Source organism: Thalassophryne amazonica, chromosome 2 (assembly GCF_902500255.1).
Source record: "Thalassophryne amazonica chromosome 2, fThaAma1.1, whole genome shotgun sequence".
Classification (NCBI taxonomy): Eukaryota; Metazoa; Chordata; class Actinopteri; order Batrachoidiformes; family Batrachoididae; genus Thalassophryne; species Thalassophryne amazonica.
The window spans coordinates 25,941,571-25,969,157 of NC_047104.1; the positions used below are offsets into that span (position 1 = coordinate 25,941,571).

The window sequence follows — 27,587 nt, forward strand, 5'->3', positions numbered from 1 at the left end:
TTTACATGTTCTCTTCAGGCAGTCATCTTTATAAATCTCATTGGAACGGCACCAAACAAAAGTTCCAGCATCATCACCTTGCCCAATGCACATTCGAGATTCATCACTGAATATGACTTTCATCCAGTCATCCACAGTCCACGATTGCTTTTCCTTAGCCCACTGTAACCTTGTTTTTTTCTGTTTAGGTGTTAATGATGCCTTTCGTTTAGCTTTTCTGTATGTAAATCCCATTTCCTTTAGGCGGTTTCTTACAGTTCGGTCACAGACGTTGACTCCAGTTTCCTCCCATTCGTTCCTCATTTGTTTTGTTGTACATTTTTCGATTTTTGAGACATATTGCTTTAAGTTTTCTGTCTTGACGCTTTGATGTCTTCCTTGGTCTACCAGTATGTTTGCCTTTAACAACCTTCCCATGTTGTTTGTATTTGGTCCAGAGTTTAGACACAGCTGACTGTGAACAACCAACATCTTTTGCAACATTGCGTGATGATTTACCCTCTTTTAAGAGTTTGTAATACTCTCCTTTGTTTCAATTGACATCTCTCGTGTTGGAGCCATGATTCATGTCAGTCCACTTGGTGCGACAGCTCTCCAAGGTGTGATCACTCCTTTTTGGATGCAGACTAACGAGCAGATCTGATTTGATGCAGGTGTTAGTTTTGGGGATGAAAATTTACAGGGTGATTCCATAATTTTTTCCTCAGAATTGAGTGAGTCCATATTTTTTTTCCTCTGCTTGGTCTAAAAAAGTAACCGTTACTGACTGCCACAATTTTTTTTTCTTGATTTCTTATAATGTTTCTTAAAGCCAGAAAGTTGCCATTTGAAATGACTTTAGTTTTGTGTCATGTCTGTGATCTGCTTTTTTTCTACAAAATTAAACAATTGAATGAACATCCTCCGAGGCCAGTAATATCATAATTATTGCCAGGGGTTGTAGACGTTTTAAGGCTGTAAAACCCCTCACTACATACTATACACTTTTCTCAAACAGGCATTAACATTTTCTCACTTTTCTCTCGTGTGTAAACACTCTCAAAGTTCAAACCTTAGTAGAAAAATAAGACCAACCTGTTTTCAGGCCCAAACATTTGTTTGAGAAATAAAAATAGAACATTTTCCTATAAATAATTATGATGGCTTTTAGAACTAACAAATTTAATTTTAACGATCAACCTACGAGGTTGGACACATAAGAAATTATTAATAGTGACTGACCAGTATTTCACAGTTCCTCTGATCGCGCCACTTCATCTTGGCGCCGCGCCACTATCGCGCCTTTTTCCACTCACACCTCGCTGCAGATGTCTTTTTCCGAGTGAAGAACACAGTTATGGGTAGTTGTTGGTGCTCTTTTTTCTTCTGGGTGAGAAGATTCTTATAAACAGACATGCAGAACACAATGCGCGTGCTCTCCCTTCACAGTGCCGCAACAGGTGTCCCGTCATCTCGACAGAACACCGGCCTGCTTGATGAGGACGCAGAGCACAATGCACTGTTAAAAAAAAAAAAAAGCATGCAAAATTGGACAAAAAAAATCCGCGAAACTGCGAGGCGCTATATTTTCCAGTATTTCTTTTTCTTTCTTTTTTATTTTTATTTTTGATAACTCTCACATCCGAGGGGGCGAGGTTGATGACGTGAGGGGGCGTCGCCCCCAAACGCCCCCTTGTGGCGCCGGGTCCGCTGATAACACTGGTCAAAAAAAAAAAAATTCTTGTATGGACTTTGAGAACTACGGTAATTTTGGGGTGCTGAATCCGAATCTGAGCTCAGAGTTCCTCTGTCAAATCACTTTTTTTCCAATCTGCATGTCCCGTATTGATGGATTACGCAAAAGTTTCTCATTCACTCATGAGTTTGACACCACTAATCGTGCACAAAAGCAGCTTGAAAAGCATAGTTTTTAAACCAGGTTCACAAAATGTGAACAAGAGCTGTAATATCGTTTATGACGCTGAAGAGGTGGGTGAGAATGCAGCTTTTGCTTCAATGCTTGATATGAGAAATATGGTTTCATATCTCAAAAATGTGATGTGATTGGCAAAAACTAACACCACATTCGGATTCAGCACCCCCAAATTACCCAAAATCCATTGAAAAAATCCATGCAAGAAAAATCGTGCTGATCAGTGTAATATATGTTTTTTTGGGGTTTTTTTTTTTTGATCCGTGGTGTAGTGTGATGGACACTGGGAAAAGACTAAAGTGCATTGCATCAAACAGGAGATACAGGTGACTATGGTTCCAGAAAAGGGTTCAGGGTGGCAAATGATGGGTTTGTGAGCTATGGTGGCTTGCAGCTGAGCTGGAGGTGTGGGTGTAGGTGGTGATGGTATGAAGACGGAGATGATCTGGGCTAACTGACTGATGAGCGTGGACAGCTGAGAACACAAGTTTTACCTGTGCTGATAATGACTAGTGTTGCACCGTGAGGGTTTGAATTTGTTGCTGTTGATGTCCAAAGAGTGTACCCTGTGAACTGAGGCCTTGATGGAGTTTGTCTCTTCCCGCTGGGTCCATGATGTGGCCAGAAGCTCCTTGTACAGCCGAGCCAATCACAACCCAGATTAGGACCCAAAAAAGCTGTGAGTGGGGAAACAGAGTAACAATTTATTGGAGTAATGATACAGAGTAATTTGAAATGTGCAGAAGACACTGGAGGCAGGAGGCACAGGCTGGACCAGAACAGAAGCTGAAACAGGTGACTGGAAGCAGGTGGCCACCCATGGAGCCGACAGGAGGCAGGTGACACTGGGAACAGAACACATAAGACTAGGTCAGAACTACGAGGAAGAATAAACAGGTTTATTATATGGCTGTGATGCTACACGCACTGTGATTGACTGACTACCGGTCTGATATTTTCCCATATCGGACCGGTTTCCATAGCAATCAGTCCGAATGGCATATTTTCTTTACAAACCAGAAGCTAAAAACGCGATTAGAAAGAGCAAGTTAGACATGAACGTACTCCATCAATATCTACGAGGTCTGTCCACAAAGTATCGGACCTTTTTATTTTTTTCAAAAACCATATGGATTTGAATCATGTATGATTGCATCAGCCAAGCTTGAACCTTCGTGCTCATGCGTGAGTTTTTTTCACGCCTGTCGGTTGCATCATTTGCCTGTGAGCAGGCTTTGTGTGAGCAGTGGTCCACCCCTCTCGTCGTTTTTTTATTGCGAATAAATGTCTGAACGATTTGGAGCTTTGCTGCATCAATTTTTTTCCAGAAACTGTGAGAGACCTCCAGGTGGACACTGTTCGGAAAATTAATATGGCTTTCAGGAACCTTAACCTTAACCATAACTTAACCCTACTCCTTCCCCCCACCCTAACCATAACCACCCCTGACCCCCTCGCTTCACTTTTAATTTTGTGCAGCCATCACGGGATGAATTAGAATGAATTTGTGCATGCGGCACTTTTCATCACAATATCACAAACCAATAGATTAATGTATATTTCGTGCTGCTGAATCATGACTTGCCGTGAGACCAGGTTGGAAAAAACACACAGATTGAAAGCTTTTTACAGCTAACAACCTGACCATCTGTTAGCAAGTTCTTCATGGAGGCGAAGCAAACAAGTCAGACTACGAGCCATCAGCAGCTTTCATATTCAGTCGATACTGTAAGTTTGTGTGTTTATATATATATATGTATATATATATATATATATATATATAGAGAGAGAGAGAGAGAGAGAGAGAGAGAGAGAGAGAGAGAGAGAGAGAGAGAGAGCCATATAATAAACAAATTATTAACCTCACTTGCTCGGTTTGTACAGGGGAAATATCAGACCATGGTGTCAGGCCCAAGTGAAGCCAGGTACCATGTAACGAAAATTGAGTTTCTGACAAACCAGGGCTTATATACAGGTGTTGATTAGTACAGAAACAGTTGATGATAATCAGCTCCGAGGTGCGGCGCCTGAAGAAACAGAAGTGGAGGGGGAGCAGAACAGAGCACACACCAAGGCAGCACAACATCTTTGGTGGTAGAGACAGTTTAATCTTTATTTTGTGAAGGTAGATGGAGCTCTGATCCTCTCCTACTTCTCCTACATGACCCTCTCCTCCTACCTGTGAGGGTTTACAGGTTTCCACTGACTATAACCGTCCTGTTGGATTTGTACTGTGATGCAACAAAATCACGTTTACAACTGACACAGAGTAAATTTGATCCACATTTTGCAATTATTTAGCCTTTTGAAAGTGTTGAGGTTTTAACACTGTGATAGTGTTATCTGGCTGAAATTTAAGTTTTTTTCTTTTCCTAATCTAATTGCGTTGGGACCATTGGAGGAAGCCGGAGTGATTCCACGCACACTTGAAGAAAAGAACACTCCCTCAAAAAGGCATTAGGGCATTCAAACCTACAATCTTCAGGTTCTGAGCCAGCAGCAGTGCCACCAGACCCCCGTACGTAACAGCTCAGAGGAACTCATTCTTCACTGGTTATTGAATGGAAATAATAATAACACTTGTCGAGAGTAGAGCTCGACTGATATATTGGTTGGATGATAATATTGGCCAACATGAGTCTGTCACCAACATCGATATCTCCAAAAAAGATGACAATATGAAAGCTATTATTTTACCGAATAATCAATGCAAATGCGTTTGCTGGTGATGTGTTTGTGCAGGAGGGAGGGCAGTCATGTTGTTGGGCCGGTGCGTCAGTTCTGTTGATAGCTTAAACAAAGAGGGCCGGTTGGATCGTTGACCTTCTTCGGCGTCCTCTTGCATGTCCATATGAGGCCATTCATTCTAATCAGGCCTGGATTATAACACTGGTGATGGAGACTGATGGCTCCTCATTGTGTGGCTCACTGTGTTTGTTGTGTTGCTATGCACGTGCACCTGCTGGTGAGTGAAGCAGGTGAAGGTGAGGTGCTGAGGTGATGACACTGACAGGAGGACTGATGCTGGTGTGTGTCGGAGCCAGTGGCAGCAGCCTTCCATGTGCCCATTAATTTGCCCACAATTACTCTCTGAAGTCCTGGCTGTGGGGCTCAGGCCGGAGTTTTCCTGACACCACTTCATTTGATTTCATGGCTCTGTCTGCTCTCTCTCCCCAAATCACCAAATGTAGTGCTGCCATTGAATAACTATTATCATTTGACAACATTATTGCGCATGACTTCAGAGGGCTGTGCCACTACCCGACACCTTCAGTTTCCACTCTGCCAAACATTTAGGGTATATACAGGCTTTTTTTTTTAATAAAAGCTAAATTATTGTTTTCTGTGATCAATGTTAGCTCAACAGATGTTTGTATGCAAAAGCTTTTATTTATTTATTTTCTGGAAAAAGGCGATTTGTGTGAGGGGTCTTAGCTTCAGCTTGGAATAAAAGCACCTTATTGCAGGAATTATACCTGAATTTCCATCTGCTTTTGTTACAAAAGCAGATGATTTTTTCTTTAACTTCTTTCTCTTTCTTTCTTTGAACTCATGTGAGTTACAGCTTAGGTTAAATATCGGGCAAGTCTACCGTAAAGGAATTTTGTGATAGTAAAATCTGGCCTTATTTTGAACTTACTATTTAAGATTTGCTCTGATTGTAATTCCGTCACTGTCGAATGACCCTGCAGTCACCTACATCAGAGTAGTAATACCAGAAGTTGCCAAATCTGAACAGATAAAGTGAAGACAGGGAAAACAAAGTGTGAACAGATGGCAGATTATCGAGGAAAAATGGTAAATGGACTGCATTTATATAGCGCTTTTCCATCTGCATCAGACGCTCAAAGCGCTTTACAGTTATGCCTCACATTCACCCCGATGTCAGGGTGCTGCCATACAAGGCGCTCACTACACACCGGGAGCAATAGGGGATTAAAGGCCTTGCCCAAGGGCCCTTAGTGATTTTCCAGTCAGGCGGGGATTTGAACCCATGATCTTCTGGACTCAAGCCCAACACCTTAACCACTAGACCATCACCTCCCAGTCAGCAATCATTTTTTTCCACATTGAAAGTGATTTCACTTTCTGGATAACTGTAATTTCTTACTGTGTAAATGCTACAAGGACTGTTTGAAAAGTAACTTTTCATCAAAAAACTATCAATACAATCTGCAGTTGGTTTCATAAGTATTTGGACAGTGACAGTTTTTGACATGTTTCATCTGTTCACTACCACAGTGGAGTTAAAAAGAAACAATCCAGATGTTGTTGTAGTGACAAATTTCAGCTTTAGTTCAAGGGATATAACAAAAATCACATTAACCATGTTGTAGGTATTACAGCTGTTTTTAAATATAGTCCCTCCATTTTCAGATACCATACTAAGTAATTGGACACACCAAATTCTAGAGCACTGCGCTCAGAGCGCAAACTTCCATCAACACTAGTTTCCATTTCCAATTTATCTTGAAAAATTTTCAAGGACAAAGTCCTGTTGGAAGTGGCTTTTCATAATAATCAGAATTGAATTTATTGCCAAGTAAGTTTGCACATAAAAGGAATTTGATCTGGTGTTATTGGTGCATAAACAATAAGAAAACAAAAAGAAAAAACACTTCTGTAAGAAGTAAAAGAGTCGAATAGGCAATAAGAGGGCTGTTAGAAAAGTATTGGACCTATTTATTTTTTAACCCATCTGAATCATCCGAATGGTTTCCTCCTGGCTGTTGCCCAGTTTCTGGCAAAATTTGATGCGGCGCTGCTCCAGTCGTTCCATCTTTTTCCTTTGAATGAAAAAACGCCGGGCACACAACACACACCTCACACAAAGGCTGCTTACCAGAAAATGATGCAATCGACAGGCGCGAAAAAGTTCACGCATGCGCACGAAGGTTCAAGGTTTGCTCATGCAAGCACACGTGATTCAAATCCATCAGGTTTTTGAAAAAAATAAAAAGGTCCGATACTTTTCTAACAGACCTCGTATATGTTTACTGTTAAATAAATATAACATAGTGGACTGTGCAAAAACAGCAGATTGGAGTACAGGTGTACAGTACCTTTCAGTGTAGGTATGACCAAACTGTACTTAGTGGTAGCGGGGGGGCATGATAAACTAAAATATAATACAATATATACACTCAACAAAAATATAAACGCAACACTTTTGGTTTTGCTCCCATTTTGTATGAGATGAACTCCATCCATCCATCCATTTTCTTCCACTTTATCCGGAGTCGTGTCGCAGGGGCAGCAGCTCAAGCAAAGCCGCCCAGACCTCCCGATCCACACACACCTCCCCCAGCTCCTCCGGGGGAACCCCAAGGCGTTCCCAAGCCAGCTGAGAGACGTTGTCCCTCCAGCGTGATCTGGGTCTTCCCCGGGGCCTCCTCCCAGTGGGACGTGCCCGGAACACCTCTCCAGCGAGGCGTCCAGGGGGCATCCGGCAAAGATGCCCAAGCCACCTCAACTGACTCCTTTCGACGTGGAGGAGCAGCGGCTCGACTCCGAGCTCCTCCCGAGTGACCAAGCTCCTCACCCTAACTCTAAGGGAGCGCCCAGCCACCCTGCGGAGGAAACTCATCTCGGCCGCTTGTACCCGCGATCTCGTTCTTTCGGTCATGAGCCAAATCTCATGACCATAGTTGAGGATCGGAACATAGATCGATCGGTAAATCAAGAGCTTTTCCCCCCCGCTCAGCTCTCTCTTCACCATGACGGTCCGATACAGCGACCGCATCACTGCAGATGCTGCACCGATCCGTCTATCGATCTCACGCTCCATCTGTCCCTCACTCATGAACAAGACCCCGAGATACTTAAACTGCTCCACTTGAGGCAAGGACACTCCACCGACCTGAAGAGGGCAAAGCACCTTTTTCCGGTCGAGAACCATGGCCTCGGATTTGGAGGTGCTGATTTTCATCCCGGACGCTTCACACTCGGCTGCAAACCGCCCCAGTGCATGCTGAAGGTCCTGATTTGACGAAGCCAACAGAACCACATCGTCCGCAAACAGCAGAGATGAGATTTTGTGGTTCCCAAACCAGACTCCCTCTACACCCTGGCTGCACCTAGAAATTCTGTCCATAAAAATAATGAACAGAACCGGTGACAAAGGGCAGCCCTGGCGGAGGCCAACGTGCACTGGAAACAGGTTTGACTTACTACCGGCAATGCGAACCAAGCTCCTGCTGCGGTCGTACAGGGACCGGATAGCCCTTAGCAAAGGACCCCGGACCCCGTACTCCCAGAGCACCCCCACAGGGTGCCCCAAGGGACACGGTCTCTTCCTCTTTCCATCCCTCAAACGTTTTATTTTGGCCAAAAATATTAAAATTCACTTGAAACTCCATGTTTTATCATGTTTCTGTCATTCACCTGTCAAACACAGCTGATCTGCGCCAACTGATTTGCGCGTTGCTATGGTGACAACCAGAGCGCAGTGATTATAACAGTGACTTAACTCGCCGAACTACATGTGCGTATACATGAAAATAATGCACGCCAGTTAGACATGGAATTCTCACTGACCATGGTATAATTTTTTTTAATATTTAACACTGCTAGTATTATTTGTTTCCTGGAAGGTTATATCAGCACACAAGAATTACTTGGTTTAATTAACTTTTATGAATTAGCTGTTTTAAAAAAAAAAGATGCACATAAACTTTGCTGTCACATCACATAAAATCAGTGAAGCATTTTCACACAACTTCAGTAAAACCATTGAATTCTGGGTACTATAATCTTGTCAAGTGCAAAGTACCTCTCATTAGACAGTATTACATATTGTGTTATAGGAAAACTTAATAAAAACTATGTACTAATACACTGTAATTAAAACATATTCTTCTGAAATTCATCCACTTGATAGTTTATCCCACTATGTTTGTACAACAGTGTCTTCAAGAACATTACTGTAGCTCAATCCAAGCTAAAAACAAACAATCCCCTGCAGTAATTGTGGTATAAAGTGTCTGGAGTGATGGCAGTTCACTCCAGATTTGGACTTTTGTTCTTATTTGAAGGTTTGTGTGTGTTTTTGTGTTGCAGTTCCATCTATGCCATCAGACAGTGACTCAGGGCGACCAGATGAAGACACTTTTGGGGTGAGTTTTGCCTAATGATGATGGCGATGATGAAACAGCTGTTGAAGATGTTGCAGAGCGAGCATCTCGCTCTAACATTTTACACAAACGTACTCGGGCTTTGTTGACACACAGCGTGGAGCCACAGCGGTTTCATGTTCTTTTCATCTTCGCTCACTCACAAAAACTACACTAAACTATAAACAGTAACAAGCTTTATGGTAACACACATTTATAATTATTAAACATTATGATGCAAACGTCTGTTTTCCAACAAGAAAAAGACTTTTTCCCACATTTCCAGAGTGGCGTTGGTTTCAGTTCTGGTTTGCTTTTGCAGTCAACTTTCTCATACTTGAAGTGCAGTTGAGAACAGTGTCCATATGTTGAATTTATTTTCAGAGTTGTAGAATTTATCTTTTAAATTTTGGAGCAACAAAAACTGTGTTGGGAAGGTGGATCCAAACTGGATCCAAAGGTGACTTCTTGGTGATGCATTCACATGCTGTGGTGAAGATGTGACAGCAGAGTTCCAGGTGGCGTCATACTGACATGGAAGAAAAACTTCCACCCAACATGGTTACAAAAAAAGACAGTGTTTTCCATCTAAAGCAGGCGCTCACCTTTCTTCACAATGACACCTCACATTCACTCATTCACATGCAGAGGTCAGTGCTGCCACGGAAGGACCAATGTAGGGATTAATGACCTTGATCACACACCTTATACCCTCGTCACACTTGAACACAAATGAGCCCAAATGCTGTACGAATGAGGATTCGAGCTACATTCGAGCTGCATTCGAACTCCTTGTCCAGCAGTCTTACAGCAATCGTCACTTTTGTGAAGACAGAGCACATTCACTCGTGTTGCGCTCTGCTGAAAAACAATCAAATGGTGGTCAAGGTGCAGCTGTACCATAATCTGACGACAGTCCTAATATTTGTACGACAATTTGTATGCAATTCAAAGCATTCAGAAAGCGTTTGAGGGGCTAATTGAATTGATCGAGCACGTCAAATCCTGGCCGAATATCCCAGCCTTGCCTGGCACACATCTCCCAGTCAATCTAGCACACAAATAAGCCCAAATGCCACACAAATGGACATTCAAACTACAGTCAGGCAAATCCAAGCTGCATTCCAATTCCTTGTACAGAAATATTGAGTGCATGCCACACAGACAGGCACATCTGTATGGCCAGCTGGAATGTAGAGCACATGCACACCACTGTCAAGGAGCATTCGAAGTGGGGAAACACCTCTGATGATCTCATGGCCTCCTGCACCCCTCTTACAATAACAACTGATCGAAGCACTGCGCATGCACCAGGCTGGATCATCCACACACCCCACTATGCGTGCGTGTGCTCATAACAGCTGATCAAAGTGCCACGCAAACGGCAGGCTGGATCATTCACACACCCCACTGTGCATGTTTGGTCAGGATAGGTAATCAAAGTGCTGCACATGTACCCATAACAACTGATCGAAGCGCTGCGCGTGTGTGGTCAGAACAGCTGATGGAAGCACAGCACAAGCTGCAGGCTGGCTCATCCACACACCCCGCTGTGCACGTGTGTGTGGTCAGGACAGCTGATAGAAGCACAGCACAAGCTGCAGGCTGAATCATCCACACACCCCGCTGTGTGTGTGTGTGTGTGGTCAGGACAGCTGATAGAAGCACAGCACAAGCTGCAGGCTGGATCATCCACACACCCTGCTGTGTGTGTGTGTGTGTGTGTGTGTGTGTGTGTGTGTGTGTGTGTGTGTGTGTGTGTGTGTGTGTGTGTGTGTGTGTGTGTGTGTGTGTGTGTGTGGTCAGGACAGCTGCACAAGCAGAAGGCTGGATCATCCACACACCCCGCTGTGTGTGTGTGTGTGTGTGTGTGTGGTCAGGACAGCTGCACAAGCAGAAGGCTGGATCATTCACACACCCCGCTGTGTGTATTTGTGTGCCCATAACAGCTGATCGAAACGCTGCATATGTTCCCGTAACAGCTGATTGAAGGGCTGCAATTGTGTGTGTGGTCAGGACAGCTGATCAAAGCACTGCAGCATACGTGTGCTCATAACAGCTGAACGAATCGTCGCGCGAGGGGCAGGCTGGATCATCCACACACCCTGCTGTGTGTACATGTGCCCTTAACTGCCCTGCAATACACTTCTGAGGTCACTAGCCAACAGAATCACATCATCTGCAAAAAGTAGAAATGCAACTCTGAAGTCATCAAACTGGACACCCTCCAGTCCCTAATTACACCTTGAAATCCTGTACATGAACTTCACAAACAGGACAGGTGACAAGGGGCAACTCTATTCACAGTCCATCACCAGATCTCTTGTAATACCAAGAATACGAACACAGCTCTTATTGTGTTCGTATAGAGATAATGCATATACAAGATACACATGACACAGTTTATAGACCAAATTAATCTTCAAAGAAGACATCTGAGATTCAAAGATGTGAAATATTTTATTTTTGGAGGTGTCTGTGTATCTATTCAATCATTTCTGTTTTGCACCCTAACCAGCCCTGAAATATAAGAAGCAGAGCTGGACAGAGTAAACTAAACGTCATTTTCATGCTGTGAGCTGAAATGGTACTGAAGCTGTGCCTGAGTGTCAGAGAGGATCACATTTCAATCGTATTTTATCAGCTGAAACACCCCACAACTCAGACAGGCATTTAACTTTTTCTTTTCCAAACTGGCAGGAGCGTCCATCTCCTGGATTTAAGTGCTTTGCAGTATTTTAGGTGATGAGGATTACCGTGTAAACACGCGAGTGCTGCTCCACTCTGACACACGATTTCATTTCTCTCAGGTTTCCATTGCTGTGGGCTTGGCGGGCTTTGCTTGCCTCCTCCTTCTCATCCTTTTTGTTCTCATCAACAAATACGGCCGCCGCTCCAAATTCGGTATGAAAGGTAAGTCTACTCAAATAGACAAGCAAATACATATGCAGACATTCAGCTTTGTTTTCTCTCTTTCCGCTAGTTGCATCACTGAGCAGAATTAATTCCTGCAGCTTTTCTTCTCTTTGTTCACCACAAAATGTGCACACACAGCTGCTGAGATCCAGCTTTGAGCTGCACGAAGCACACCTGCATTTCAGCCTGAACATGACTTGACTGATGGCCTCATTAGCTGGTGGCATGGAGGAAAGCAATGTAAAGTAAATCAAAGTAAAGCAATGTAAAGTAAAATAAATCAAAGTAACAGAAACTAACAAAGTAAATCAAAATAAAGCAAAGTAACGCAATGTAAAGTAATACAAAGCAAATCAAAGTAAAGCAAAATAAAGCAAAGTAACAAAGTAACGCAAAGTAAATCAAAGTAAAGTAAACCAAAGTAACACAAAGTAAATCAAAATAAAGCAATGTAAAGTAAAATAAATTAAAGCAAAGTAAAGTAAAATAAATCAAAGTAATGCAAAGTGATACAAAGTAAATCAAAATAAAGCAAAGTAACGCAATGTAAAGTACTACAAAGTAAATCAAAGTAAAGCAAAATAAAGCAAAGTAACAAAGTAATGCAAAGTAAATCAAAGTAAACCAAAGTAACACAAAGTAAATCAAAATAAAGCAATGTAAAGTAAAATAAATTAAAGCAAAGTAAAGTAAAGCTAATCAAAGTAACACAAACTAAATCAAAGTCAAGCAAAACAATATATTTTGATGCACGTCAGTGAGTTCTGATACAGACATGCAGTACAGACACATAAACAGTGTTGACATTCAGTACAGACACACAGATACACAGTTCAGACAGATAGTACAGACACACGGTGTAGACATACACACAGTGCAAACACACAGACAGGCATGCAAACATGCAGTATATACACACACAGAGTGTAGACACACACTGCAGACAGACACAGACACACAGTACATACATGCAGACAGGCAGCACAGACGCACAGACAAGCAGTGCAGACATACAGACAGTGTGGTTATGCATTACAGACACCCAGTGCAGAAACACAGACAGGCATGCAAACAACCACAGTACATACATACAGACACATGGTACAAACAGATCAATGGTAGAGCAGCGTGTGGAGGACTTTGTCAGCAGGCGTCACACTGTGTATTCACTGAGTTGTATAGAAGTGATCCTGAAGTAATTATTGGTCTTGGCCCTGTTGATCAGGATTAATGTGGTTTTTGTGAATGCTGAGCTTTTGTTTGGGGTCATGTCCAGGTTTGGCGTCTTTCTATCCTGCTTTGGTGTTGTGAAAAAGGCTCAGGCTGCACAGAAATTCAAACAGTGACAAGTACTAAGGTCCTGTGGTTCAGGCTAATTGCTGGCCACCCCAGCTCATTCTTATCACTCGGTGAGCTCAGTAGCGGCATCCGCTCCCGTTTTGGAGGATGGTGGTGATGGATTTTATATACTACTCACAAAATGCATGGTGTCTGTCAGGGCTTAATTTGAGGGGGAGCAAGCCCGAGCGCCCTCCGGAACCTCTGACGTTGGCTCCGCCAGCTATTTATACTGGATCTGGTGATCTGCCACCTCTCTTGACTAACAAAATATAAAAAAAAAAAAATCACCGTGATTGCTCTCATTGCCACTCATACCACCCTCCTGTCTGCTGTGCGGAATTGCGCCAAATCTGGCAACAGGTCCAGAGGCTACGCTTGCTGTTTTGATCCGGATGTTGACCGTAGCCTCAGAGCTCCGTGGCCACCGAGAGAGGACTTGGATTCTTTGCGGGTCCCGCATCCGTACCCCCGGGGGCAGTGAGCAAAGGGAGAGCCACGCATTGTGTTCTGCGTGTGTCTGTTTATAATCTTCTCGCACAGAAGAAAAAGAGAGTGTTTACACAAGAGAGAAAAGTGAGAAAATGTTAATGCCTGTTTGAGAAAAGTGTGTAGTGAGGGGTTTTACAGCCTTAAAACATCTATAATAATTGTAAAAAATAGCGCTGACTACTTCGCGGATTTCATTTATCGTGGGTTATTTTTAGAACGTATCTCCCACAATAAACGAGGGACCACTGTACATCATTAAACAGGAATTTGTATTCTATCTGGATTTGGTGTGACTAGTGTTATTAGGCCTACAATACATGCCCAGTTTATTTTCGGTGTGGCGCACAGCGTTGTTTGCAAGCCACCCCCGCCCTTCTTTTTTTTCTGCACTGGAGCCACCCATCCTCTGCACTCCGGGACCTCCCACTTTACAAATTAAGCACTGGTGTCTTTGATCCAATATCTGCCTGTTGGTTTAAATTCATTCTGCTTATTTCTTCAGTTTTTAGAACATTCTTGTCTTTAAAAGTGGGGAAAGCCAACCACCGTAACCCATCAACCCCACCACAAATCATTCCTGTTCTTCATTTAACACTGTAAGTACGGTGTAAAGCAGCATTAGCCGCTGCCACACTTTAATTAGCTACTTTACAGGATTAGCGTTCGTTACTTACCTCTATAACGAGCCCTCTGCTGTAATTATTTATGGGTGGAAATTATTGCTTTGGCCTAAAGCCATCTTTAATCAAGGGTGAGTCTAGTTAATGAGGCTTTACCAACTGTTTGCACTGACATGGCAGTTCATATCAATTTAAGCTCTGATAGCTAACCAGATTTACCACAAGTTCTTACAAAACCCAGCATGATACCAGTCAGACATCAGGAATACCTCAGACCCTGGAAGACACGAAACACCAGTTAGAGTGCTTATAAAAGTGATTTTTTTTTATTATTATTATTATTTTGTCACATAAAATCCAAAACATCTACAGATAAGTATGTAAAAGGTGCCTGAGTGGGACACAGTCCAGGGGTCAAATCTCACATCTTCTGCAAAATTCTTACCTCAGATAGGAGAGAATCTTTGACAAATTCCAACCCTGGTGGAGTCCAGTTCTCCACTGACAGTGGGCTGGACTCTCTCACCGGTCACTCCAGGACCAAATGGTCCAGATTCAGAATCATGTTATTCTTTTCACAAACTGTCGACATAAAAGTTTCTTAAAATCCACCTTAATACCAAAACATAACCAGAGTCAATGGAGCTGCTGCAGGGAGGAAGTGAAATTAGCTTTATAGTAACAAAGTTTTAACATGTTTAAGAGCTTTACTGTCAAAGTCACGTCTTTGAGGAAGGACTTTTCATTAGCTAGCAGCGTTTACCTGAGCTCAATGGTTCCTAAAAACACCAACTACAAACACATTTTTTGGGGAAGTTGACTCAAAAGACTGCAAGAATTTCCAGTAATAATGTGACAAAGCAGCATAAATGACTTTTTAACTGACCAGTAAAGGTCCTTAGCAAACATACAGTGTGTATGATGGCTTTAACTTTGATGTAAAATCCAACATTCTGAATTTTTTCCTAGCTCAGTCTGAAAAAAATGAGGGCTCAACACGTTTATCGCGCACAGTTAGGGCCCCTTCACACATAGTGCGAAGTTTGGTCACCGTGCCCATGAAGCACAAATTTCATGCAAAATGTATAGAATCACCCCTGCCTCTAATGCCTTGTACACCTGTTGCTACAACTATTTGCGCACACCAGTGGCTGAAAAACAGAGTGTGTGCTGTGCAAACCCATCGCACCATCTCATGGCAGGTGCAGGCCAAATTCCAGGTGACACACAAAAACTCTTAACACCACTCGCATGGTACTTAAAAAATGTGCAGCCATTCACGCTCTTGGTACAACAACAGACTGCAGGCGACCACTGTCATACTGCTGTGAAATTTCTCTGGGTTTCCCATGAGTGTGACTTTGCAAACACACACACTGACACGTGAGTGTGTGCGCTCCACTCACATGAGGCGTGGTATCTGACAGAAGCAGCTATGAGAATCTGTGGATCTGGACATTCTAGCTGGACAACACCTACTGCGTTTGGACAGACATGGACTAACAACTGTCCACTGTGAGGCATGTGTGTCTGATTGCTGAATCCACCTGCTCTGGTTCCTCATCCAGAACAAAAGAGGGATCATCTCCTTCATCATCAGAATCCTCACTGTCTGGTTCATACTGATGACACGCTGCGCACTCCTTCTTGCTCCAATTAAAAAAAAAAACACTGGTGTGCTGTGGTGCTGCTGTATCACTGTATTAGAAGAAGATACATTTTATTGATCTCACAGAGGAGAAATTCACATGTTACGTCAGCTCGTAAGAAAACACACAAGGTGGGTGCAAGTAGAGGAAAGGTGGAGGTGTAAGCGTCCTGCACATTAGCGTAAAAAGGTCCAGTATTCTATTGTCCCTGGTTTTACACGTGACGTACTGGGTGAGTGTGGGGAGGGTGGCGGCGAGGGAGGCATGATTAAAGTACATTAGATTACGTTACTAAGCCATATATATTGATTTATAACAGAAAAATGTCAAAAGGGAGAATAAATATAAGTGTAAAGATGATTGAATATATCAGAGCAGAAAACTGATCAGTCCATGTGAACGCCGTGCATTGACTCCCCATCTGCAGTTATTTCCACCAGCTGCCACTGATCCACAATGTGAATTCTGCCTTCCAGAACAGCTCTTTATATAATAATCTGAATCATCTACCTGTTGCCACATATACAGAAGGACTGGACTGTCATTCCTACACTCATATAGTTATATTTAATAAAAAATAATAAGCGCACGCAGGAGGTGATAGCTGCTGCTGCCAATGCTGCGGACGCTGCATTCAAGTAACGTTGGAAGTTACACAGCTTTTTTATTGTTTCAAATTCAGCAGTTGCTTGTGGCAGGAGCGTGGTTTTCATTTTATTTTTGGTAAAATAATTCATTGTATCCACACAAAAGATAAATTCTGGCGTATATAAGGTGCCTGAGCCCAGTGAAAAAATCCAAGTAAACAGGCTGAGCTGGCCCTGTAATTTCCAACAGCACATGAATGCAGCGGCAGCAGTAGCGCTAACAAACCAGCTTCTGCACTGTATGAAAACATTCAGCTGGTCGAACAAAGTCGAACTAAATGCTAATGTCACAAAAACTAAGCAAACAATAAGAAATCATCAAGAATGACAGCAATACGAAATATGGACGAATTGAGGTTTTCGGCGACATTCATTTAAATTTGTTGAGTTTAAAAATTCCTGATGAAGTGCCAGCTGTACGAACGAAGCTGCGTGAAGGTTAAATAATGTCAATGAAAGTCCAGCTTTCTAGTTTCATTTGGGCTTTGTTGCCCTTTGTTTAGACAACATGCAGGGCAGGTGCCCTCCAGGAACAAGGTTGGTGACCCCTGCACTAAGTAGACAGAAATAACCTGGAAGGTGAGTCCCAAACATAATGTAAAAAAAAAACTACACATGGAAGGAGCAAAGAAACAAAACTAGGAAAACAAAGGGGAGAACTAAAAAGTGATCAAGAGAATTCAAGGCAGGGGCTCTAACTAGAACATAACTAACATGGGCAAAAATGTATAACAAACAGAAATTACAACCAATGACTACAGTGGTAAAAACGCAAAATAAAACCAGTGACTAAAGTAATAATCCTCAACTGAAAATCAAAGACAGGGGATCGAAGACTGGGGACATGGACACAGACAAAACCAAGATGATAACCCAGACATGGGGCAGATCATGACAAAATAAATAAAGACCATGAAGTGATGACTTTGTGCTGAAAATTCATCAAAGTGTGACAATAACTATTGTTACAATTTATGCCTATTATTTATTTATTTATTTATCTTTGTTTCATAACTTTGGACATTTTATTAAATGTCCAAAGTTCAATTTCAATTTATTTTCATTTATATAGCACCAAATCACAACAATGTTGCCTCAAGGCTCTTCACACAAGTAAGGTCTAACCTTACCAACCCCTTATTAATATTTTATTAAATATTTGGATTATACAAAAATACATTTAGTGCTCAAAATTCTACATTCCATGCAGTTCTTGCTTCATTTCTGAAGTTTGCACAATGGAACAAATACAAATTAGTCTTTGAATTGATACATTTATTTCAAAAGATTAATACATTTGTATTTTCTGTTATATGTTTTATTTCTTTCAGCAATATGAAAATTTGTTTCATGTCAGTTTGTTGGGAAAAATAAAACACATGAATGATTGAAGTTACAGCATCAGCAAACAAACTGGATGATTGAAATCAACTGTTACATTGTTTTCTGGAGAAGATCCTCAATTTCCCTGAGGGAGTCTTCCAAAGGGATCAGTAAAGTTCTGTCTAATCTAATCTTTCCATGTCATGAAAATAATTTTTCTCTGCTGTGATTGGCTCATTGTTTAAAAACTGCGAGACAAGCCAAGCCATTGGCTGAGAGGAAATGCATGTTTATGCTTTGTTTTCAGCCATCATGGTACAATGTCGCTTCAGGGCATAGGTATCTGTTATTGTTGTAGACATTAAATCGCGTTTGAATGTTGACATTATCAACAGACAGACATGTCAGTAAATTATGCATTGACACACAAACAAACCTTGCGGTGTCCCGCTGATCCTGTGTGTATGTGTCAGAGCGGTTTACAGTCATCTCCGCTATATTACCTGAAGCAGCCCCCCCCACCACACACACACACATACACAAACAAACCACATTTACTGCATCACTGCCTTGTTGGCCTCCAGTGACACACGCCTGCTGAAACACAAACAGACACACAGACAGAAAGACAAACAGACTAACAGACAGACAAGCAGGCAAAAACACACAGAATGACAGGCAGACAGACAGAGGGGCGGATTCAGGAACAGACACACAAGCAGGTGGACAGATAGACAGACAGAATGACAGGCAGTCAGATGGACGGGTGGACAGAGGGACAGACACACAGGCAGACAGACAAACAGACAGGTAGACAGGGGAACAGACACAGACATGCAGGTTCTGCAAACTATTTCCTCACCAGATAACCTCTCACTTCTGACACCTTATTGACATACAACTGCATCAACTTTAACACACAACTCTTAACACCGAAAGATGACACTCTTTCTATCACAGTTGGTTCACGTACATACTAGTGGTCATTCACTGTGGATGTCACAATGGGTCTTGTGGAGTCAACAAACATAGAGTAGCTTTAACTGATGTCTCATTTGATAACATATCTTCTTATTGGTATCAATAAAATGAATGGTTAAAATACAAACATGACAATGATGACAAAGTTGTCGTTTCGCTCACTTTTCTATTTTGTGATAGAACTTTGATTTGGCTGTAGCCGGTTCATATGTTCAGGCAACAGATGATGATGGCTGAGGAAAAGGCAGCAAAGACGCTAAGAGGCCACTCTCGTTTGTTCTTGTTTAGAGGTTCTTCTCTTCGCTCTTCTCAGAAGTGAAGTCCATTGTGTTTTATTTATTTATTTTATGGCCGGATGTCAAAGCTTTTAGTGAACCCTGAAACAACTGGATGATGCTGCAATCTCTCACCCACAGCGTTTTCTCATGTCTCCCTTCAGTTCTCGTTGCACCTTGTATCAAAAAGACAGAGTTTCTTTACTTATTGATGTCACTTAAATGTTGCATCAGTACACACACACACACACACACAACACACACACACACACACACACCGCCATCATGCATGACGACTGTGATGCTGCTGGTCCCAGGATGCCACGGGAACAGAAGCTGGCCTGCAGATGTTGCTGTGGACATGATGTTCTTTGTGCAAATTGGATTTGGTTTTTTTTTTTCTTTATCTTGGAGTTAAGATTAGCAGTACTAGTATACTAATAGCTGTTTTTTTTTTCCCTGTGGAGCTGTGCCCTGTTGTGCATTGTCAAGTCGCTTAGAGTAAAAGTGTTATGTGTCGGACGCAGCTCGGAGAACCGACCAGCGTTTGAAGGACCCAGTATGAAATAAGCAGAGCACGGTACAAAGGCTAACTGAATTTAATACATAACAGTGATAATATAATAACAAAAGGTGCGGCCTGGCGTGGTGCGCTCCCAGCAGCGCTAACGGTCCAGAGCCAGAAGTTGTTTCGGACCCAAGGACCCTGCCGACACCCCCCAGGTGGCCGCAACAACCGAGTCTGTGAAAGAAGGAACCATTAAGTGAGTCCACACTCTACACACAGAACACTTAAAGGTGTACAAACAGCAAACACTTCCTGGCTTGATTACTGATCAGCTTCCCAACCTGCAGGCATGGAACAATCAGTTCACAAAACTCCACTGCGGTGAAAGCTGATACATGACTAACAAACAGCTCAATACAATAAGGTGTGAGGGACACCACATTTACTGACTGTATAAATGTTAGTCACAAAATCTAACGTACCTCAGGAAGTGTGCTGACGAGCGTGAAACCTCACCCCCTCCTCTTTCACAGACTGTGCATCAAACCTGGACGTTCTCAGCATCCGCTGTTGATGAGATGGCTCCCGAGATGACGATCTCACCCGTCTGGTCACAAGGTCGAGTCTCTGGCAAATACACACTGTGCACTCCAGTCTTAAATGCCAACATGTTCCAATCCATCCAGATGCACCACAGCTGTGAGTCCTGACGGGTCGCAGGTGATCAGGGTGAGGTCCTGACAGCCTCAGCAACACAGCCACTCAGTCCCAAACGCACGCCACCTGGGAGGAAAACCTAAAGACAGAAACAAACCGGCAGCCAGGCCCCCCCAGCCATATAACAAAAAGAGGCTTACAGGCTGTTTTTAAAAGCACTTTGCCACCGTGTTTGGAGGTTTCTTCCCTTTAATGTTTTCTGTCAGTAGTTCAGTAGGTTGGATTTAACAATGTAACATCTTTAAATGTCAGTGTGTTTTAATCTGCACATGGACAAGTCCATATTTCTCTTTCACGAGTTAGAGGACATAAGACCTTTACTAATTAACCCTCAAGTGGCAAAGCTATTTTAGCAACTAAAACAACCAAATCATGGCCCTGTTATATTTGATATATTTTTAATGGCTCTATTTGTGTTACCATACCTATAATACTACCTTTATCTGTGACATATTCTGTGACATGTTAGAATTATTGAATTTCAAAGCATGTAATGTTAAAAAAAAAAACGTGTATATTTCCAGACTCATTGACCTTGCTACAAAAATGGGACAATTCCTGCAAAAAAATGAAAGCCGTAGAACAAGAATACTGACAAATTCAGGGTAAGGTATATTTTTCAGATGAAAAATATCACAAAGGCACAAGCAAATATTTGGCTGGGGTCATAAATGTGCCTACTCAGTCCCCTGAAGGCTCAGTAGAAGGCAAGGAAGGTGGGTTGAGGAACATGCAGGATGGACTGATGAGGAGATGGAGGTGGAGACTGGTAAAGAGTAAAGAGCTGACAACAGCTGATGGGAAGCTAAGAGGAGATGACCGGGAACACAGAGGACAAATGAAATAAGAACAGGTGACACACAGCTGCAGGGAACCAAACCAAAATGAAGTGTAGAGTAGCTGACGGGGAGGTAAGAGCAGGGGAATGACATCTGGAGGCCTAAACAGAGCTTAGAGGCCACCATGGAGGCAGCAGGAGAGTAGAAGCATCTGAGCCTATGCTTGGAGAGGTGCTCATCCAGGGAAGCCCCTCAGTCTGTGCGAGGAGAGGAGTGCATACTGGTTGTCCCAAAAAGCAACAAGGACATCTGTGTCTACTCATTCAGCACCAAAGGAGAGGAGAGTGGATTTACCAACAAGGTGGAGCGGGGGGGGGGTCAATCTGATGGATGAATCTGCCTTCAGTGAGACCGGTGCCACCACACACACCAGCCAATGTTTAATGTTATTAATAAGCATATGTTGCGGAAATGACGAGCCAACCTGTTCAGCATCTCACCATGTCATTTAGGACCTTCAGACTTGTTTTGAGTAAATGCATCGGTGGAGCATGAGCATGGCTAAAACCTTTTCAGCTTCTCCACCTTTTATTTTATTTATTTATTTTTGCCTTTCAGCTTCTGGCGGAGCTCTGCCCCCCAGAACCCTCCACCTTTAAAATATATAGATATATTTTTGCCCTTCAGCTTCTGGGGGGGGGCTCTGCCAGTTCAGTTTTCATGACTGTAAACAGGAAGTACACTTTCATCACCAGAAACAGGAAGCTCAAACAAGAAGTACACAAGAAGCAATATGACTGTCTTAGGTGCATGATGGGAGAACTTTTTTATGGAAACACGTAGAAATGGCGTTATCTGGTTACTGCTGTTGCTGCATTTGTTTGACGGTCGTCACACCAGACACCAGCGAAAGGCTGGTGTAGGAATATACTGAGCAAGAAGTATTACCGCTATAACTGTACAGCAGGTTGGCTTAGAAATACACTGAGCAAGCTGTATTACCGCCATAACTGTACAGCAGGTTGGCATAGAAATACAATGAGCAAGCTGTATTACCGCCATAATTGTACAGCAGGTTGGCTTAGAAATACACTGAGCAAGCTGTATTACTGCTGTAACTGTACAGCAGGTTGGCGTAGGAATACACTGAGCAAGCTGTATTACCGCCATAATTGTACAGCAGGTTGGCTTAGAAATACACTGAGCAAGCTGTATTACTGCTGTAACTGTACAGCAGGTTGGCGTAGGAATACAATGAGCAAGCTGTATTACCGCCATAATTGTACAGCAGGTTGGCGTAGGAATACACTGAGCAAGCTGTATTACCGCCATAATTGTACAGCAGGTTGGCTTAGAAATACACTGAGCAAGCTGTATTACTGCTGTAACTGTACAGCAGGTTGGCGTAGGAATACACTGAGCAAGCTGTATTACCGCCATAATTGTACAGCAGGTTGGCTTAGAAATACACTGAGCAAGCTGTATTACTGCTGTAACTGTACAGCAGGTTGGCGTAGGAATACAATGAGCAAGCTGTATTACCGCCATAATTGTACAGCAGGTTGGCGTAGGAATACACTGAGCAAGCTGTATTACCGCCATAATTGTAAAGCAGGTTGGCATAGAAATACACTGAGCAAGCTGTATTACTGCTGTAACTGTACAGCAGGTTGGCATAGAAATACACTGAGCAAGCTGCATTACTGCTGTAACTGTACAGCAGGTTGGCGTAGGAATACACTGAGCAAGCTGTATTACCGCCATAATTGTACAGCAGGTTGGCATTGAAATACAATGATCAAGCTGTATTACCGCCATAATTGTACAGCAGGTTGGCATAGAAATACACTGAGCAAGCTGTATTACCGCCATAATTGTACAGCAGGTTGGCATAGAAATACAATGAGCAAGCTGTATTACCGCCATAATTGTACAGCAGGTTGGCATAGAAATACACTGAGCAAGCTGTATTACCGCCATAATTGTACAGCAGGTTGGCATAGAAATACAATGAGCAAGCTGTATTACCGCCATAATTGTACAGCAGGTTGGCATAGAAATACAATGAGCAAGCTGTATTACCGCCATAATTGTACAGCAGGTTGGCTTAGAAATACACTGAGCAAGCTGTATTACTCCTGTAACTGTACAGCAGGTTGGCGTAGGAATACACTGAGCAAGCTGTATTACCGCCATAATTGTACAGCAGGTTGGCATAGAAATACACTGAGCAAGCTGTATTACCGCCATAATTGTACAGCAGGTTGGCATAGAAATACACTGAGCAAGCTGTATTACCGCCATAATTGTACAGCAGGTTGGCATAGAAATACAATGAGCAAGCTGTATTACCGCCATAATTGTACAGCAGGTTGGCATAGAAATACACTGAGCAAGCTGTATTACCGCCGTAATTGTACAGCAGGTTGGCATAGAAATACACTGAGCAAGCTGTATTACTGCTGTAACTGTACAGCAGGTTGGCGTAGGAATACACTGAGCAAGCTGTATTACCGCTATAACTGTACTGCAGGTTGGCTTAGAAATACAATGAGCAAGCTGTATTACCGCCATAACTGTACAGCAGGTTGGCTTAGAAATACAATGAGCAAGCTGTATTACTGCCATAATTGTACAGCAGGTTGGCATAGAAATACACTGAGCAAGCAGTATTACCGCCATAATTGTACAGCAGGTTGGCTTAGAAATACACTGAGCAAGCTGTATTACTGCTGTAACTGTACAGCAGGTTGGCATAGAAATACACTGAGCAAGCTGCATTACTGCTGTAACTGTACAGCAGGTTGGCGTAGGAATACACTGAGCAAGCTGTATTACCGCCATAATTGTACAGCAGGTTGGCATAGAAATACACTGAGCAAGCTGCATTACTGCTGTAACTGTACAGCAGGTTGGCATAGAAATACACTGAGCAAGCTGTATTACCGCCATAATTGTACAGCAGGTTGGCATAGAAATACACTGAGCAAGCTGTATTACTGCTGTAACTGTACAGCAGGTTGGCATAGAAATACACTGAGCAAGCTGCATTACTGCTGTAACTGTACAGCAGGTTGGCGTAGGAATACACTGAGCAAGCTGTATTACCGCCATAACTGTACAGCAGGTTGGCGTAGGAATACACTGAGCAAGCTGTATTACCGCCATAATTGTACAGCAGGTTGGCATAGAAATACACTGAGCAAGCTGCATTACTGCTGTAACTGTACAGCAGGTTGGCATAGGAATACACTGAGCAAGCTGTATTACCACCATAACTGTACAGCAGGTTGGCGTAGGAATACACTGAGCAAGCTGTATTACTGCTGTAACTGTACAGCAGGTTGGCGTAGGAATACACTGAGAAAGCTGTATTACCGCCATAATTGTACAGCAGGTTGGCATAGAAATACACTGAGCAAGCTGCATTACTGCTGTAACTGTACAGCAGGTTGGCATAGAAATACACTGAGCAAGCTGCATTACTGCTGTAACTGTACAGCAGGTTGGCGTAGAAATACACTGAGCAAGCTGCATTACTGCTGTAACTGTACAGCAGGTTGGCGTAGGAATACACTGAGCAAGCTGCATTACCGTCATAACTGTACAGCAGCCTGGCGTAGGAATACACTGAGCAAGCTGCATTACCGTCGTAACTGTACAGCAGGCTGGCGTACGAATACACTGAGCAAGCTGCATTACCGTCGTAACTGTACAGCAGGCTGGCGTACGAATACACTGAGCAAGCTGCATTACCGTCGTAACTGTACAGCAGGCTGGCGTACGAATACACTGAGCAAGCTGCATTACCGTCGTAACTGTACAGCAGGCTGGCGTACGAATACACTGAGCAAGCTGCATTACCGTCGTAACTGTACAGCAGGCTGGCGTACGAATACACTGAGCAAGCTGCATTACCGTCGTAACTGTACAGCAGGCTGGCGTACGAATACACTGAGCAAGCTGCATTACCGTCGTAACTGTACAGCAGGCTGGCGTACGAATACACTGAGCAAGCTGCATTACCGTCGTAACTGTACAGCAGGCTGGCGTACGAATACACTGAGCAAGCTGCATTACCGTCGTAACTGTACAGCAGGCTGGCATACGAATACACTGAGCAAGCAGCATTACCGTCGTAACTGTACAGCAGGCTGGCGTACGAATACACTGAGCAAGCTGCATTACCGTCGTAACTGTACAGCAGGCTGGCGTACGAATACACTGAGCAAGCTGCATTACCGTCGTAACTGTACAGCAGGCTGGCATATGAATACACTGAGCAAGCTGCATTACCGCCGTAACTGTACAGCAGGCTGGCATACGAATACACTGAGCAAGCTGCATTACCGTCGTAACTGTACAGCAGGCTGGCATATGAATACACTGAGCAAGCTGCATTACCGCCGTAACTGTACAGCAGGCTGGCATACGAATACACTGAGCAAGCTGCATTACCGTCGTAACTGTACAACAGGCTGGCATAGGAATACACTGAGCAAGCTGCATTACCGTCGTAACTGTACAGCAGGCTGGCGTACGAATACACTGAGCAAGCTGCATTACCGTCATAACTGTACAGCAGGCTGGCGTACGAATACACTGAGCAAGCTGCATTACCGTCGTAACTGTACAGCAGGCTGGCGTACAAATACACTGAGCAAGCTGCATTACCGTCGTAACTGTACAGCAGCCTGGCGTACGAATACACTGAGCAAGCTGCATTACCGTCGTAACTGTACAGCAGGCTGGCATATGAATACACTGAGCAAGCTGCATTACCGCCGTAACTGTACAGCAGGCTGGCATACGAATACACTGAGCAAGCTGCATTACCGTCGTAACTGTACAACAGGCTGGCATAGGAATACACTGAGCAAGCTGTATTACCGCCGTAACTGTACAGCAGGTTGGCGTAGAAATACAGTGAGCAAGCTGTATTACCGCCATAACTGTACAGCAGGCTGGCGTAGGAATACACTAAGAAAGCTGCATTACCGCCATAACTGTACAGCAGGCTGGCGTAGGAATACAGTGAGCAAGCTGTATTACCGCCGTAACTGTACAGCAGGTTGGCGTAGAAATACAGTGAGCAAGCTGTATTACCGCCGTAACTGTACAGCAGGTTGGCGTAGAAATACAGTGAGCAAGCTGTATTACCGCCGTAACTGTACAGCAGGTTGGCGTAGAAATACAGTGAGCAAGCTGTATTACCGCCGTAACTGTACAGCAGGTTGGCATAGAAATACAGTGAGCAAGCTGTATTACCGCCGTAACTGTACAGCAGGTTGGCGTAGAAATACAGTGAGCAAGCTGTATTACCGCCATAACTGTACAGCAGGCTGGCGTAGGAATACACTAAGCAAGCTGCATTACCGCCATAACTGTACAGCAGGCTGGCGTAGGAATACACTAAGCAAGCTGCATTACCGCCATAACTGTACAGCAGGTTGGCGTAGGAATACACTGAGCAAGCTGCATTACCACCATAACTGTACAGCAGGCTGGCGTAGAAATCATCATCATCAGTTTTATTTATATAGCGCCAAATCACAGCAAACAGTTGCCCCAAGACGCTTTATATTGTAAGGCAAAAGCCATACAATAATTACGGAAAAACCCCAAAGGTCAAAATGACCCCCTGTGAGCAAGCACTTGGCGACAGTGGGAAGGAAAAACTCTCTTTTAACAGGAAGAAACCTCCAGCAGAACCAGGCTCAGGGAGGGGCAGTCTTCTGCTGGGACTGGTTGGGGCTGAGGGAGAGAACCAGGAAAAAGACATGCTGTAGAGGGAAGCAGAGATCAATCACTAATGATTAAATGCAGAGTGGTGCATACAGAGCAAAAAGAGAAAGAAACACTCAGTGCATCATGGGAACCCCCCAGCAGTCTAAGTCTATAGCAGCATAACTAAGGGATGGTTCAGGGTCACCTGATCCAGCCCTAACTATAAGCTTTAGCAAAAAGGAAAGTTTTAAGCCTAATCTTAAAAGTAGAGAGGGTGTCTGTCTCCCTGATCCGAATTGGGAGCTGGTTCCACAGGAGAGGAGCCTGAAAGCTGAAGGCTCTGCCTCCCATTCTACTCCTAAAAACCCTAGGAACTACATGTAAGCCTGCAGTCTGAGAGCGAAGCGCTCTATTGGGGTGATATGGTACTATGAGGTCCCTAAGATAAGATGGAACCTGATTATTCAAAACCTTATAAGTAAGAAGAAGAATTTTAAATTCTATTCTAGAATTAACAGGAAGCCAATGAAGAGAGGCCAATATGGGTGAAATATGCTCTCTCCTTCTAGTCCCTGTCAGTACTCTAGCTGC

The 27,587-nt window shown here is 43.3% G+C and overlaps 1 protein-coding gene across 1 annotated transcript in view; it reads left to right on the forward strand.

Moving 5' to 3' along the window:
* ntrk3b (neurotrophic tyrosine kinase, receptor, type 3b) overlaps positions 1-27,587 on the forward strand; it is a 618,832-nt gene that overhangs the window by 357,129 nt on the left and 234,116 nt on the right. Inside the window, exons 9-10 of the mRNA XM_034184491.1 lie at positions 8,972-9,027; positions 11,835-11,937. Of these exons, the coding sequence (XP_034040382.1) occupies positions 8,972-9,027; positions 11,835-11,937 (159 nt within the window). The remainder of the gene's footprint in view (positions 1-8,971; positions 9,028-11,834; positions 11,938-27,587) is intronic.